Genomic DNA, 15,550 nt, shown 5'->3' with positions numbered 1-15,550 from the left:
CAACTCATAAATACACCTTATTGAAATAACTGAATTAATTGAAGAATAGAAGAATATTGACAAATTATGCAATTCTGTAAATTAGTTACTCGAGAATACAATGTAAAACTAAATATACTTATCGGAACCAAGACACAGAAAAAAGAAAACCAAGAAGATGTAGACTCTGCTCCCAGTTTATTTCATGACCTTGAGAAGGCTCCTGCTCTGTGCTCAACAAACATTCCTATTATATAAAGCTTTCAAATGCTTTACAAAGCTCTCTTAAGAGCATTACACAAATTCTTTTTACTTTTATATGCATTTTTTCAAGAATCAAAATATGCCTTTTAAAAATATTTAAGCCAAACCACTTTTTAGACAGAGATCTGATTTAAAAAAAGACTTCCTCAAGTTGCTATTTGGAAAGAAAAACTGGTACTAAATTTTCTGCAAAAATATTAGAAATTTGAAAATTTCAGCCTCTTTCACAACTATGAAGGCTGTGTCACAAATTGTCCCCACCATTCAGTCTTTTCACCACTTGACAAGAGGTGAAATAGGCTGAATAACATCATTAATTTCATGAATCTAAACAATTTAAAGCTGTTCTTGGAGACTGAAGTTCCCCAGACATTCATGAGCACACTTCAAAATAAACCAAGGCATAGGTCAAATGCCTTCTTGGGATCCCCTGGAATTCTGAATCCAGATATGCAGCCTTCAAAGAGCTAGGAGCTTCCCTGTGCTATTTTTTAGGCTGCAATCCAGGCAACCATAATGTCTTGCATGTCACAAAAGCTATATATGCTACATGGAGATCTATGTAAGAGAACTTCTGTTTTTTGCCAAGTCTCCATCTCATCTACCAAGATAATTTGTATTAGTCTATACTGGATACATAAAACAGTGAGAGAGGAATTCAGAAAGGAATACAGCATATTCCAAAATGCACTTCCCATCCCTGGAATAGATGCAGCCTTCTCTGAGATATTTGATGCTGTCAAAAACAGGTTTCAGGCAAAATATTATTCATCTGACACTGTCGATACATGTTTTTATCTCAGCCACATTATATCACTGCAACACAGCAGATCCACATGCCAGAAGAGGACCTAAAAGCCAAAGGAAAAATGACACTGTACCAACATGGGTTCCTCAGCATTATAATTCATTTATTCTCCCTAGAAGACCGTCCACCCCTGTATTTTCTGCTTTCACATATCCAGCTGTAGAAGTGATAATCTGCTGCGCTGCAGGAAAAAAAAAATTGAAAGTTCTGGAGATCACCTGGTAGCTACAGTAGTAACAAGACTGACTCAATTAAGGCAATTCACACAGCAAGTATATAAATCTCAGTCATGCTAGGGTGATTCTGGGCTGGTCAAGCAAAGTGGTCATACAGCTGAAGGCTGCATAGTACAAAGGCATTATTATCCCAATTGAAGGAACTACTCACCCAATACATAGTCCCAAAAAACACCTGGGTTTGGCTATGAACTGCTACACTTCAGAAACCACACTAGTCATCAATAAGTTATGCAATAGAAAAACAGTTTGTCAGTGTGACTCACACGTAGGCTGATCACCAAAAAAAGGAGTAAGCCTTTTACAGCACAAGGTGTGTGGCAACTGCAACTGACAATCTCCAGAGCTGTAACCTAGTGATCCTTACTCACCACCCTGAAGTCCTTATGAATTGATATACCTTCCCTTTTAGATCAGCAAGAATTGCCAAAGTTTTACTACTTATTCATGATACCAAGAGAATTGCCATTCTATGTCAACCAATAGCTCATCATCTCCTCTCAGTTTACATTCTGACCAAATAACCTTAGCAATGGAAAAACCAATTTTCAACCTTCCCTCCAATTCCAGGCTTGATCTATAGGAACTCTGGTTGATTATTTCTCCCAGCTTGTCCTTCATTGTTAGCTGTGCTCAGTAACTTCACCTTACTTGGTCAAATCGATTTTATTCTACCCATTAAATCCATCATTGGCAAACTCAAAGGTATTTAACTACAGTAACCTGCAGCAAAAATGAAGAAGTATTGACAGCTACATGACTAGACCATTCACTGTTCATCTTCACCCTACAGAGACATTTTGAAAAGCAAAATACCCTTTATAGTCTCACTGAAAATGTTTGAAGACATAGGCTTGAAAAGCAGTAGAACCTTTTCAAAACCACCATTCAGTGCTGTCCTTTGGAGAACAGCCATAACCAAGCAAGGTCAAGGAGGTCCAACATGCCACACACAACATCCCAGTCCAAAATTCCTCTGCACTAATCACTGAGAGGCACATTTTCCAGGGAATGATTTGCTGCTTCGGGGATGCAAACTGTGATACAGCTCTGTATGTAGCAACTACTACAAATGGTGATACAGCCCTATGCTGTATTTCTTACATACCATAAGCAGTTGTTCATTACATGATAAGAGTAGATTCCATCTAGTAATCATTAATATTCAAATTAAAACTCCCGATTAGGTTATCTACCTGCAGGATGGCACACACTTCAGCTGCAACTCCTTCCTATGACAGACAGGTGTATGATTGATCTCTGGTTTTATGAGCTAACTAAACTCAGAGTGGAATTTAAAAGAAGATTTGGCTGATGTAAATACCAAGTGCTGTGGACCTGGATTTTCTTTAATAACAGAGCCTGTGCTTGTCTACCTCTGGCTGAACAATTCCGCCTTGCTAATGGGATTTCAGGCACAAAACTAATCAGACTGAAGGAAAGAAAAAGAAAAATAAGGCTGTACAAGATTCCTGCCATACTAGTTAGAAGGACAGACTCGGAAAACAACCTGGCAAGAGTGATAAGAAATTGCATTGCCAGGACAAAAATGGACACTGAATCTCATGGCCAACCAACAGTGGAAAAGGTAAGGCCAGAAACAGCAATGTGATGGCATAAGCCTAAGCAAGTGTTTTAGTTTGGCTCATTTGCCTGTAAAATATTCAATCTACTTAAATTAACTCACAATTTTTTTAGACCTGTTTAAGTTTTATTTTGAGTAACGTGTGAATTCAGTAATTTTCAAATATTAGCATCAGGTCTTTTTTTCCCTTATCTTTTCAATCTACTTGTTGTATTTTCAAAAATATCCTGTGACACAGTAATATATCCCATTCTTTTGAAAGAAACTAACAAAGTCATGCTCTACTTTAAAGACGCTCTTGTTACTGTTTCATGTGTTAATGACAAACTCACTCTAACCCATACCACTAAGTTGAAGAAACCCTTAAAATAATTAAGTGAAATATTAACACACCAACACAAAAAATGCAATAATGCTGACACTTATTAATACTGGTGTACTTTTATCTTGCTGTTTACTAAAATATTTGTAGACCTGTTTTTCTTTTCTTTTTAGCATAAATCATAGCAATGCCACATAAACAACTGCAATCAGATACAAGAACACATAGGTAGGACTACGCCATCTTTACCTCTTTGACTTTGTTCCTCTTCTCTCGGATATCCGGGTCTGCTGGTTCTCCACTGTTTATCCCTATCAGATTTGGTAAAGGAACAGGGGGCAGTGGCTTGCTGTCTTTCCTTTTCAATTCTTGCACTACTTTGTTCTTTTCTGTCTGAATCTCAGCTTGAATCTCATCACGTGATTTCTTCAATTTCTCTTTAGCCTCTTCCAGAGCCTTTTCATGATCTGCTCGGATCTTATTTCTCAGACGTTCCTCTTCTTCTCTAGAGACACAAATGCCAGTCAGCATTTCATTACTGAAAACATATTGCTTATAACAAACTGCAGCTTCAGAACAGAAGCCACGTCCCAAGTTGGTTTACTCCAAGTATTTCCTATGATTTAGACAAGTTTACTGAATTATGTTAGTGCACAATCCTATGCTATTCTTGCCATGGACCCCAAAACAACAGCAGACACATCAGCAACGTTATTGTGGAAAAATGTATCATAGGAGTTTTCTAGATTCTGTCTCAGCACCTTTGCTTGTCCCCTCAAGGATTTAGAGAGGAAAAGCCCTATATCCTGTACTTCAACTACAGGATATGTGCAGAGGCACATCTAGCAAGTGTTAACTTTTTTTAAAAAATCAGAAGGGCTCTTCCTCACCTTCTGCACAATAAATAGATCATACATGACTTGACGAGACCTGAAGTAACCACCACCAAAAAAGAGAAAAAAATCACAGCCACTTCTTTTATTAACAACCCCCACCACAGCATGTTTTCTCTTGAATTCAGAACTCACTGTTCCAACCAGTACAGTCCTTAAACCTCAAAAGTTAAGAGTAGAATTAATTATAAAGGCTTATAGGAGCATAAGAGCTCTTAGTAAAACATGATTTTGAAATTCACTGTCAACAAAGTCAAGATCATCTTGGTTTTAAGGAGTATCTTACAGTGTGATCTTTAATGATCAGTTAAAGTTTTAAGAGTCACACACAAAACAAAGAGTGCTGTTTTAAAGCCTGGTTTAAACAAGAGATTATTCTGACAGACAAGGTTGGCCCATTCCAGTTCTAAAATATTTCAAGGCATCAGGAAGATGCATATCAAACTCTCAATATAGCACAACCTTTTCAAGGTTCTTTAAAATACAGAGTTGCTCAATGACTAATGCAAGCCAAAAAAAGTTGTAGGGACTTAAAACAAGAACTAGGTAAAAAAATGCATTGTTACATACAGAGTCTTACATTTTTCTGAAGTGCTATTAGGTTTGCATCTAAAATAAATTATAGCAGCATTATTACCTTCAATATTTCAGTACTAGAACTAAAAAGCAACACTTTAATAGATGCACTGACTGAAAGATTTTCAAGTCGAAGTTCTTCAGCCACTTTTCTCAATATGACTCAGGTCACATTCATATTTCTCCCAAACAATAAAAAAACAAAGGACTGAGCTTCTCAATTGGACTGTCAAATCCAAGCTCATTAATATTGTTGAACAGTATCAGTGCCTTTCTCCCTCAACTGCAGAGAAAAAACAACTTTCAAAGTGGCAAAATACCATTCTAAAAAGAGAAAACACAACTCATACCATCTAGGATAACTTTTACTTCTACAGTGACCCCCTTATATGGGAAAATAAATTCACTATTCTCCTGCAAAAGTTACTCACATTCTGTTGTGACAGTGATGTGCTCAATTTTCAATAACAAACACAGATGAAAATTTCTACCACCCAAAAGATTTGAAACCTTGGAAGGCTTTTCCAGAGCTACCAGAGGGCTCTGCAAGGTGCAGTCAGAGAGAATGAGAACGAGGTCACCAGAATGAGACATCATTCCCACACCAAGAGACATGTTCTCACCAAAGGACAGCACCTTATACAGAAGCCAAATGGAGGGCTGACCAAGAATGAGAAATTAGAAGTGTTACTGAACAGCTGAGACTCAAAGTACCTCAGTGTGTGAATAATGTATTTTGGAGGTACATTTCTTATATTCAAAACAGTTTCTGAAGGTGTCAGCCTTTCCTTTCTGACTAAATTTACTCACATTTTGTTAACAGATTCTGGGATTCTTTTTGTAACGGATCAACCATCACTGAAATACCTGAATTTTTAGAAAAAAATGATAATTTATCTCAGACCTTAATAAAAAGATGTTCAAGATATAGTGCCATTGATCTAATTTGAGGATGCTTTACAGTGACTGTGGTTTATTGACAAATAAAAATGCTTTTCGTAAACCCCGTGGTTAACTTGCATGTCCCCAAACACAATCCCCTTAAGTGAAAAAGATTAATGAAGTCTGAGTAGTTACAGTGACTCTGACTCACTGGAATGAGTCACTGGTGATGTGCTTTGTGCACCTTCACAACTTTGCACCATCAAGATCAAGTGCCAGGAAGATTTTGCTTTTACCTTTATTTTAAATTTTCAGTCCCAGGTGCTGCTTACAACAGTGATAATAAAAGTTCCATCACTCTTATCAACTTCATCTATTCAAATCATTCAAATCATCTAGATTTAAACTGCATAAAGCAGTCATAAATTGGAAAACAAGTTTTGAACTCACATCTGTTTACACTGCAGGAGCCACTGCATAAACATACAAAAGTTCTTGATTTCTACTGCACTACAATCCGATTAGTTGTTAAGGAGGTTTGAATGAGTCTGCCTTCCTTCAATCAATCAGAAAAAAATACACAGAAACTCAACAGAGATGAAAAATTCTAGTGCTAACTGTATGATCAGCTCAAAGCCTTCCAGGAAGTGATATTTTGAGATGAACATAAGAAAACAGTAAGATGAAGAGAAAGGTCAACAGGTATTTGAGGGAGTTTACAGGATACAGTACAAGAGCTTCTTCTGCAGACACATATTCTCTGTGCAATTACCACTGATGGACAGCATGAGCTACAATATATGTCATATTCTACGTGCCAGATGAAAACATATTTTACCAAATGTATTCATAGAATCATAGAATAGATTGGGTTGGAAAAGACCACCAAGATCATCAAGTCCAACCCTTGGTCCAACTCCAGTCCATTTATCAGATCATGACACTCAGTGCCATGGCCAATCTCACCTTAAAAACCTCCAGGGATGGGGAATCCACCACCTCTCTGGGCAGCCCATTCCAATGCCTGATTACTCTCTCTGCAAAGAATTTTTTTCTCATCTCCAACTGAAATTTCCCCCAACAGAGCTTGAGCCCGTGCCCCCTTGTCCTATTGCTGAGTGCCTGGGAGAAGAGACCAATCCCCACCTGGCTAGAACTTCTCTTCAGGTAGTTCTAGACAGTGATGAGGTCACCTCTGAGCCTCCTCTTCTCCAGGCTAAACAACCCCAGCTCCCTCAGCCTTTCCCCACAGGACTTGTGCTCCAGTCCCTTCACCAGCCTTGTTGCTCTTCTCTGGACTCACTCCAGCACCTCAATATCTTTCCTGAACTGAGGGGCCCAGAACTGAACACAGTGTTCAAGGTGTGGCCTCACCAATGCAGAGTACAGGGGAAGGATCACTGCCCTGGTCCTGCTGGCCACGCTATTTTTGATACAGGACAGGATCCCACTGGCCTTCTTGGCCACCTGGGCACACTGTTGACTCATGTTGAGCTTCCTGTCCATTAGTACCCCCAGGTCCCTTTCTGCCTGGCTGCCCTCCAGCCACTCTGTGCCCAGCCTGTAGCGCTGCAGGGGGTTGTTGTGGCCAAAGTGAAGGACCGGACACTCGGCCTTATTGAACTTCATCCCACTGGAATCAGTCCATCTCTCAAGTCTATCCAGATCCCTCTGCAGAGCCCTCCTGCCTTCCAGCAGATCGACACTCCCTCCCAACTTGGTGTCATCAGCAAATTTGCTGATGATGGTCTTAATCCCCTCATCTAAATCATCAATAAAGATGTTAAACAGGACTGGACCCAACACAGACCCCTGGGGAACACCACTGGTGACTCGCTGCCAGCTGGATGCAGCTCCGTTCACCAGCACTCTCTGGGCCCAACCCTCCAGCCAGCTCTTAATCCAGGAGAGGGTACACTGGTCCAGGCCATGGGCTACCAGCTTTTCCAGGAGTATATTATGGGAGACAGTGTCAAAGGCCTTGCTGAAGTCCAGATAGACCACATCCACAGCAGCCTTCCCCTCATCCACCATGTGGGTCACCTGATCATAAGAAGAGATCAGGTTGGTCAGACAGGACCTGCCCCTCCTAAACCCATGCTGGCTGGGTCTAATCCCTTGTCCATCCTGAAGGTGCTGTGTGATTGTACTCAGGATGAACTGCTCCATAACCCTGCCAGGCGCGGAGGTCAGGCTGACAGACCTGTAGTTGCCAGGGTCAGCCTTACAGCCCTTTTTGTGGATTGGGGTGACATTCGCCAACCTCCAATCATCTGGGACCTCCCCAGAGAGCCAGGACTGTTGGAAGATGATGGAGAGCGGTTTGGCAAGCTCTTCTGCCAGCTCCCTCATCACCCTGGGATGGATCCCGTCTGGTCCCACAGACTTGTTAGGATCCAGCTGGCTCAGTAAGTCACTATTTCCTCCTGGAATACAGTGGGGCTATTCAGCTCCCTCTCTCTGTTCATGTACCTGAGCCTGACGGAAGAAAAATCACACCCCTAAAAATCAATACTACATGTTTCTTCTGAGTTCTTAAGCAACAAGAACTAAGTGAAAATACAGAATAAAGTTAAGACTGGATATGTGTGAGCAGCTGATGCTTCCTCAAGTAATCAACAAGCTCCCCAGCCAGCATAAGAAAGGGTAAGCAACAGCTTAATACATGTATACATGTAAGAGGTAAGAGACCTCAAGAAAGGATCAATCTAAAAATATAACATTGGAAAGAATCCCAGCATAAACACATACACATACACCAAAACGTGTCAAACTGTTTCCATATCCCATCCCCACTTCTAAGCAACTTAGCAAACTTAAAATTTAGAATATTTGAGTAAATCTTCAAAAACTTTAACAAAAAGCTGCTTTCTAATCAACCCAAAAGCTTATTCGAAAGTCTCAAAACAGGTTCAAATGCCATAAAGCTACAGCAGAAGCTACTTTAAAACAAGCGATGTTATTAAAAGAACCAGTGATTAGACTATTTTTGCCAGCAAGAACCATAAATAGATCTAATAATTAGAATCTGAAACTAGAAACAGGTGCAAGTTTTTTGAACAATCACTGCAATTAACTATTGCAGCTGCTTATGCAGGAACACTGTACACTCTCAGTGTCCATTCAGAAAAGATCACAAATTATAATGCTTGATAACCAAATCACAAACCAAAACTTCATCTGCTTTAACTATGCACACAGTAGTAAGTCTTCTGAACAGCTACTCAAGCTGTACTTGTCAAGACAATGACTTTAAACAGAAGTTTGTCCTATCTGCTGTAACACAACAGGCGCTTTAGAAAGCAAACTGTAAAAAAAAAAACCTGTAAAAATGTTTTCAAATTGCTTTGTAAGACTCAAGATTTTAAAAAAAAAATGAAATAAAAATTAGAATGGAGTCAAGAAAAGCGAACTGGCCACCAGCAACTGTTCTCTCCACTAGAAAAGCAGACTGCTGGCTCACTGTAGCAAAAGGACACCCAGTTTAGTAGCATTTGGATTTTCAGCAGGTGGTTAGGCAAGAACTCGTAAAGCCCATAAATATTTGTATAAGCCTGTTATTCAGACACAGTCTCCTGTGTGGCAATGCTGAACTTCGACCCTTCAGTCAAGTTCGATCTTCAACCAGAGGCTACAGACAGTGAAATAAAAAAACCAGGCACTAATTTAAAAAACCTAAATCTTTCACACATTAACTACAAATGTGAGTTTTACTCCAGTCTTTCAGGATACACCATTATTATAACATCTACACACAACACCAACATGTTCTCCCAGCATATGGAGGATACAAATCCATGACACACAAGGACATAAAAGTATACACATCTCATGACTGAAGATACATATACTGCCCCTCACATGAATGCAGTCTGAAAGAGGAAGAACTGGAAAAAAGGAGCAGTTGTGCAGGTTTTGCTTCTTGCTGGCCCACCCTTCCTGGATGGATGGCTGCATTATTCTTTACTGTCAAGTATACACAAAGAAGGAGGCTTGGCTGTTTTTTCCTGTGTTTGGTTTTCACCATGACCATCCTGCAGAGATAACTGATTTCCTCCCAGTTTGCTGCGCTGCTCTGAGGTAGCAGAAAATATGCTGATGAAAGAGTACCAGATTTGTATATGACTACGACAGCTGAAGAGGTAAACCCCACCACTCTTAACAGTGAGGCTGTTATTTACCAGGAGTCTTCTCTTCCAAGGCAAGTTAAGGTTGTATTTATTCTAGTGATTTTTTTTCTTCAGATAATGAACTTAGCCAGAGATCACTGGTTAGAAAGGAAAGGTTTTTATTGGAAAGTAAGTGAATCATGCAGTAATTAAAATAACTTAAGTGTATCAAAAACATTGTGCCAAAGTATTGGTTATAATGATTTTCCAGCCAAAATTTTAAGAAGAATCTTATGCATGTTTGCAAGAGAATATTTTGCCCCAAACGTGTTTCTTCAAAATCCAGTTTCTAAATCTCTTCTCACCTTGGCTTAAAACACTCTTGTAGACAGACATAGCCTGAAACTCCAGCAGAGGCAGAGTAGATAAGTGGTAACTTAGTGGTAATAGTTATTTTAAAGAAGACTGAAAGTCAAACTGTTCTTTCTGGATATTCTAAACTATTTTAAGAACATTATGCTTTTATTTATCTGCAAACATCCTACCTGCTCACTGTTTTAGCTGAGACAGCAATACCTACATGTAATACACATGCCATAGTTACTTGTGCGTGTATGGAGTGGTGGCCTGGGAATAATGACAAAATGCAGAATATTCCCCATCTCAACCCTTCTCCCTCAAAGGAGAAAATAATAGTTCATTATAGTATCAGAAGGGAACAGATCTAACTGATTTTCCAGATACAAAAAAGCTGTGGAAAGGGACTTGTGGGTCCTGGTGGATGGCAAGCTGAACCTGAGTCAGCAGTGCCCTGGCAGCCAGGAGGGCCAACCGTGTCCTGGAGGCATCAGGCACAGCATCACCAGCAGGGTGAGGGAGGGGATTGTCCGGCTCTGCTCTGCACTGGGGCAGCCTCACCTTGAATACTGTGGGCAGTTTTGGCTATGAAGATCGTGAAGGGCCTTGAGGGGAAACCACATGAGGAGCTGCTGAGGTCACTTGGTTTGTTCAGCCTGGAGAAGAGGAGACTGAGAGGAGACCTCACTGTGGTCTGTAGCTTCCTCATGAGGGGAAGCAGAGGGGCAGCCACTGAGCTCTTCTCTGTGGTGACCAGTGACAGGGAATGGCATGAAGTTGTGTCAGGGCAGGTTTAGGGATACTAGGAAAAGGTTCTTCAGGGAAGAACCAGGGAACATGAATGTTCTAGATGTCTTTGGACAACACTCTCAGACACAGGGTGCAACTCTTGGGGTTGTCCTGTGCAAGATCAGGAGTAGACTCAATGATCCTTGTGGGTCCTTTCCAGTTCAAGATACTCAAAGATTCACTGCCTAGAATATTAAACCACATAACACATTCCTTGAGTGGTTTCTTTTCAACAAAAGTTACAGTAGAATTTATTTCTAGGAAGTGGTTGGATTTGCACATGAACACGAGTAATGCTCCTCAAACATAAGGAATGTGAGACAGAGTCCTTATTCAAATTCTATCCCTTTCCAGCCAGTTTCAGTCTTTTCTTGCCATGACACTTCCTCTTGGCCTTTTCCATGTTCCTATTTCCCGCCTTCCTTTTCTATTACTGGTACCAATTCAGGCTAGAACTTGCTTCCTTGGTCTTCTACAAAGGCACAGCCACCACTCTGACTGCCAGTCCTCCTCACTTGCATCATTCGTCTCATTTGGAGCATGCTGGGGAGAAAGAGAATTAACTCACTGACGCAGGCACTCCTTTAATCCTAAATACCTCCTCCTAAAGTCCCTGCAGACCTCCTCCAAATAAAACTTCCTTCCACTTCTGGGAAATGATGTCCCTAATAGATCTCTTTTGCAGCCAAAATCTTAGACCAAGAATCTGGGCTTTCAGCCACTTTCATCACTGCCCTCTAAACCTCTCTACCATGGAAGCTCCCAGATCCCGTTTCAGATCTGGTCTCTTGTCTAAAGCAAAATCACAATCTGACATTTCTTTGTAGATAGCTACGTGTCACCTTCAAGCCAAATGTAATTAAACTTTTAATCTTCTTTCCACATCTTTTGTTCAGCAATGGAAACCTCCATTTGCCCAGATTGCCACTGTCTGGGCATTCTTACTGCTTAGTTTTCATGTATTTTAAACTTAACTACCAGCATCCTTAAACTGCCTTTCTGGGTTGTTTCTCTTTCCTTCAAATTTAATTCACTATATGTATTTTTTAGGCACAACAGAAAAGCATGGCTACTTCCAGGTGTCCAATATGTTAACTTCATGGATTTCCATGCCGGTCATTGAAGGCCACTGCTGCTTGTTAATTCTTTACTGTCTCTTCCCAATTGTTTGCCTTTGTTTTGTAATTAAGGTATGGCCTTTGGAAGCAGCTCTGAAATGAGGACAAGCAAAATCCATGGGGAAATACATTTAGAGAGAATTTCAAAAACACAAGTTGAATGGGCACACAGAACTTGCAGAAGGGAGTGGAGAGTTGGAGCACATCCTTTATGCATGAAGACTAAGTCCTCTGCAAAACTGAAGACAGAAAGAACCTGAGTATTCCTAGGTATCTTTTATAAGATTTTGGAACACAGCCAGGATCTTTGTGAATCATCATATGGTAATACTTCATTAATAAACATTAACATAAGACATCTCTTGTTTTCTTTCACAACCATAATAAAAGAACAAAACGTACCTCTCAGTTAAGAATAAAACAATACAGATGATACTATGAAATGTGGAACTTGTAAAAACTATGAAGAAACAAAAAATAAAAGGCATCCAGGCAAGGGGTGATCCTTTGGAAATTATTTGCGTCCCATGTTATGAATGGTGACATGAACAGAACTGGTAAAACTTATCTTGAGAATCTGTCCAGTTCTGTGACCATTAGCAAAGGCATTTCCCGTGGTGCAAAGGAGAGCACTCTGGACTCTGAATCCCAAGGACCTGAGTTCCAGTCTCAGTGGGACCGTCCCTGGCAGTTCAATGCCTCCCTGCCATCCCATCCCGTCACATCTCGGATGCTCAGCAGGGTCAGTCCCGGTTAGTACCGGGTGCTGTGACAGTCCCGAGGACTTCCCTGTCACTGTCCAAGCTCGCTCGGCCATGGCAAATGGACCTCAGGACTGAAACGGTGGGGCCAGTTCTGCGCACACTGTGCCTCACCTAAAAAATCCCCTGTGCAGGCTGGAAGGGCACGTGGGAAGAGCCCTGCCCAAATCTGCGTTCACGAAGTCTGGCCATACATTTTCCCTCACCTCTGCAGCAGCTACATAATCTGAAGCACCAATGCAAAGCAAAGAGGAGGGTGCCAAGCTCAGGTCAGTGACTTCCTTTGGACCTGGAAGCACTGTCATGGCTGGTACAGTCAGCTTAAGTTTTACCAGTGAAGAAAAGCAGATGTTTTCTACAAACACTTCCCCAACCAGGCATTTGTCAACACTAAGAAGGGTCATAAACATTTTAAGCTTACATGAAACTTCTGAGTTTTGTAGTTGCGGTACCAGCTGAAACAGATCAACTTTGTAAGACTACGACAGCAACGAATGCAACTTCCACTAGTGCAGAGCAAACAACACAAATTATACATGGCCCTTTACACAAACTTTCCACTGGATGTAAGTCAACCCGTTCAGTTTTTAGTGTCTTAATGCCAATCAGGTATGAAAACACTTCATTAGAAAAAGCAATAGTTGCACCAAGTTCAACAGTGTAGAATTTCAATCATTACAGCTCTATCAAACATCTCATTTAGATCTGTTCTGCTCACACCATGTACAAGAGAATACAACTACATTTGCCTCAAGGCACTAACACACAATCAAAAATAGGCATTATTTCAGATTTTTTGATGATTAAAGAAACTTGAGTTAACATCTGCAGCTAATTACGTCTGTGCAGAGTATTAAGATTCTGCAGAACAAGGTCTTAAAATTTGATTTCCAAAGCACTTAAAATGCTAATACGGAGCAAAAAATTTTATCTTTCAGGAATCCATCTTCCTTCTAAAAAAGTACTCTGAAAAGCCTAAGTCCTACTGAAACTAGGAAATTTAGGATCTCTTCACATTTTATCAAGAAAATTAAATGAGAAGAATGGTACTACCTGCCCTGTGTAAAATGGTTCTAAATAGCTCCTGTCTCCCAACACCACACTGACCGGAGCATCAGGTCTTCCTTTCCAACTCGTATCCCAATGAGACAGACTTTATTTTTTAAGTAATAAAAGTGAAAGACCTTTACAAGCAACAGGAATGAAAAACACATATAGACTATAGGAATAAGAAACAGAAAAAGAAATCAGTACTGAACAAGATAATTGGGTAGGATAAAAAGTTAACAACTCTTCATCTGGCAATATAAGGTTTATTTTGTTGTGGGATTCAAATGGCACCAAAAATAGGAAGATAATTTTCATACATAACTTCAGAACTCCACTATGATTAACAGTGTCAAACCACAGAATTTTCTTTTATAAACCTCTCTAAGTCAAATTCAAACATGTACATAGCAAGGTATTTACACTCAACTCACCACAGTCAAGTAGAAGACAGTATGGACCAACATCTTCCCTACTACATTATTTATTGCTATAAAAGTTTAATTAAGGCAGAATACGACTTAGCTGGCCCTCTCATACTGGGAAAGCAATGAACTGAGTTCTCATGCAAGAGCAACATGTCATCTTTGCTTCTTATTAAGGAAGGAATTTTTATAATTAAGTGCATTTACATACAGGACAAAGCAGTCCCACTGATACTGATGTTGATGGTGCAGCCCAGACACTGCAGCAGAAGGGAAAAGAACCAGAGCGCTCCCACACACAGCATCAAGCTCTTAAATTTTATTTCTAGTCTACTACTACTGCCCAAAACTAAGTTTTCAAAAGGAAAACAAAACAAACAAACAAAAAAAAGGAGTCAAACCCATCAACACAAGCCATGAAGGAAAATAAGGGTGATGCATTCCATGATTTGGCATATATCACAAAAGTTGCTGTAGAGTCTGAAGCATTACTGCATTTTCCATACAATTTAAAGCTCACCGCACTACAATCTTTACAAATATTACTTATTTTTCTTTACTCTATACAAAACTGAACATTAGTAAATTCTTGTTTTTCACAATGATAAACAAAGCTGCTTTGATAGTAGTTTTCCAGGGAAAGACTTGCTGACTTAGCTGCCCAATATTAAACAGAATCCAAAAATTAGCCAGACTTAGACAGCTAATTTTAGATTACAAAAAATAGATTCAAACACCTGAAAACTAATAATATTACTGGTGTCTGCTACACCTTAATTCTTACTCTTTCAAATGCATCCAGATCCACAAGTTGCATGTGCAACTACTACAGTTATGATTTTAACTTCTCTGAAGTGAAAAGTTTGTTTTACCAAATATAATTCTTACATGTTTTTTTACCTAAAGAAAATAATCATGGGTTACATTTTGTACAACAGCACTAAGTATTTCAGCATATGCTCTACAGGAGCTTGTACTACATCTCCAGCACTACACTACTGACTTGCTACTCCTTCATCCTCTGTACCAACTATACTGCCTGAGAGTTGTGCCAAGATGGGATGTTGGGTTCATAATCTTAGACTTGTACAGGAATTCTGGGAGGGGATGGGAAAAAAACAAGAACAAAGTCCAGAGCAGTCCTGCCCAGAGAAAGAAAAATGCCTGGAGGCTTGCAGAAGGTCTTTAGGAGTATTGGAAAGGAACTAAATAGCCTCCAGAAATTGAACAAGTTTTCAGTGGAAGCCTTAGCTGGTTGAAAAATTCCTTTTCCTTCTGCGTATGTCCATGTTAAGGAAAGGAATTTTTTGGCACATCTATTGATTTTATAGTACAATCTTATTCAGGTAGTCTGGCCCAATAACAGAACAGGTGATACTTGTTTGACTAATAAGCAAGG

General features: G+C 40.0%; 1 protein-coding gene across 1 annotated transcript in view; it reads right to left on the bottom strand.

The window, feature by feature from the left end:
• Window positions 1-15,550, bottom strand: part of MAN1A2 (mannosidase alpha class 1A member 2) — a 145,756-nt gene that overhangs the window by 108,564 nt on the left and 21,642 nt on the right. The window contains exon 2 of the mRNA XM_071559486.1: window positions 3,444-3,699. Coding sequence (XP_071415587.1) covers window positions 3,444-3,699 — 256 coding nt within the window. The remainder of the gene's footprint in view (window positions 1-3,443; window positions 3,700-15,550) is intronic.

Source organism: Pithys albifrons, chromosome 1, assembly GCF_047495875.1.
Source record: "Pithys albifrons albifrons isolate INPA30051 chromosome 1, PitAlb_v1, whole genome shotgun sequence".
NCBI lineage: Eukaryota > Metazoa > Chordata > Aves > Passeriformes > Thamnophilidae > Pithys > Pithys albifrons.
This window is presented reverse-complemented; position numbering and strand designations above follow the sequence as displayed.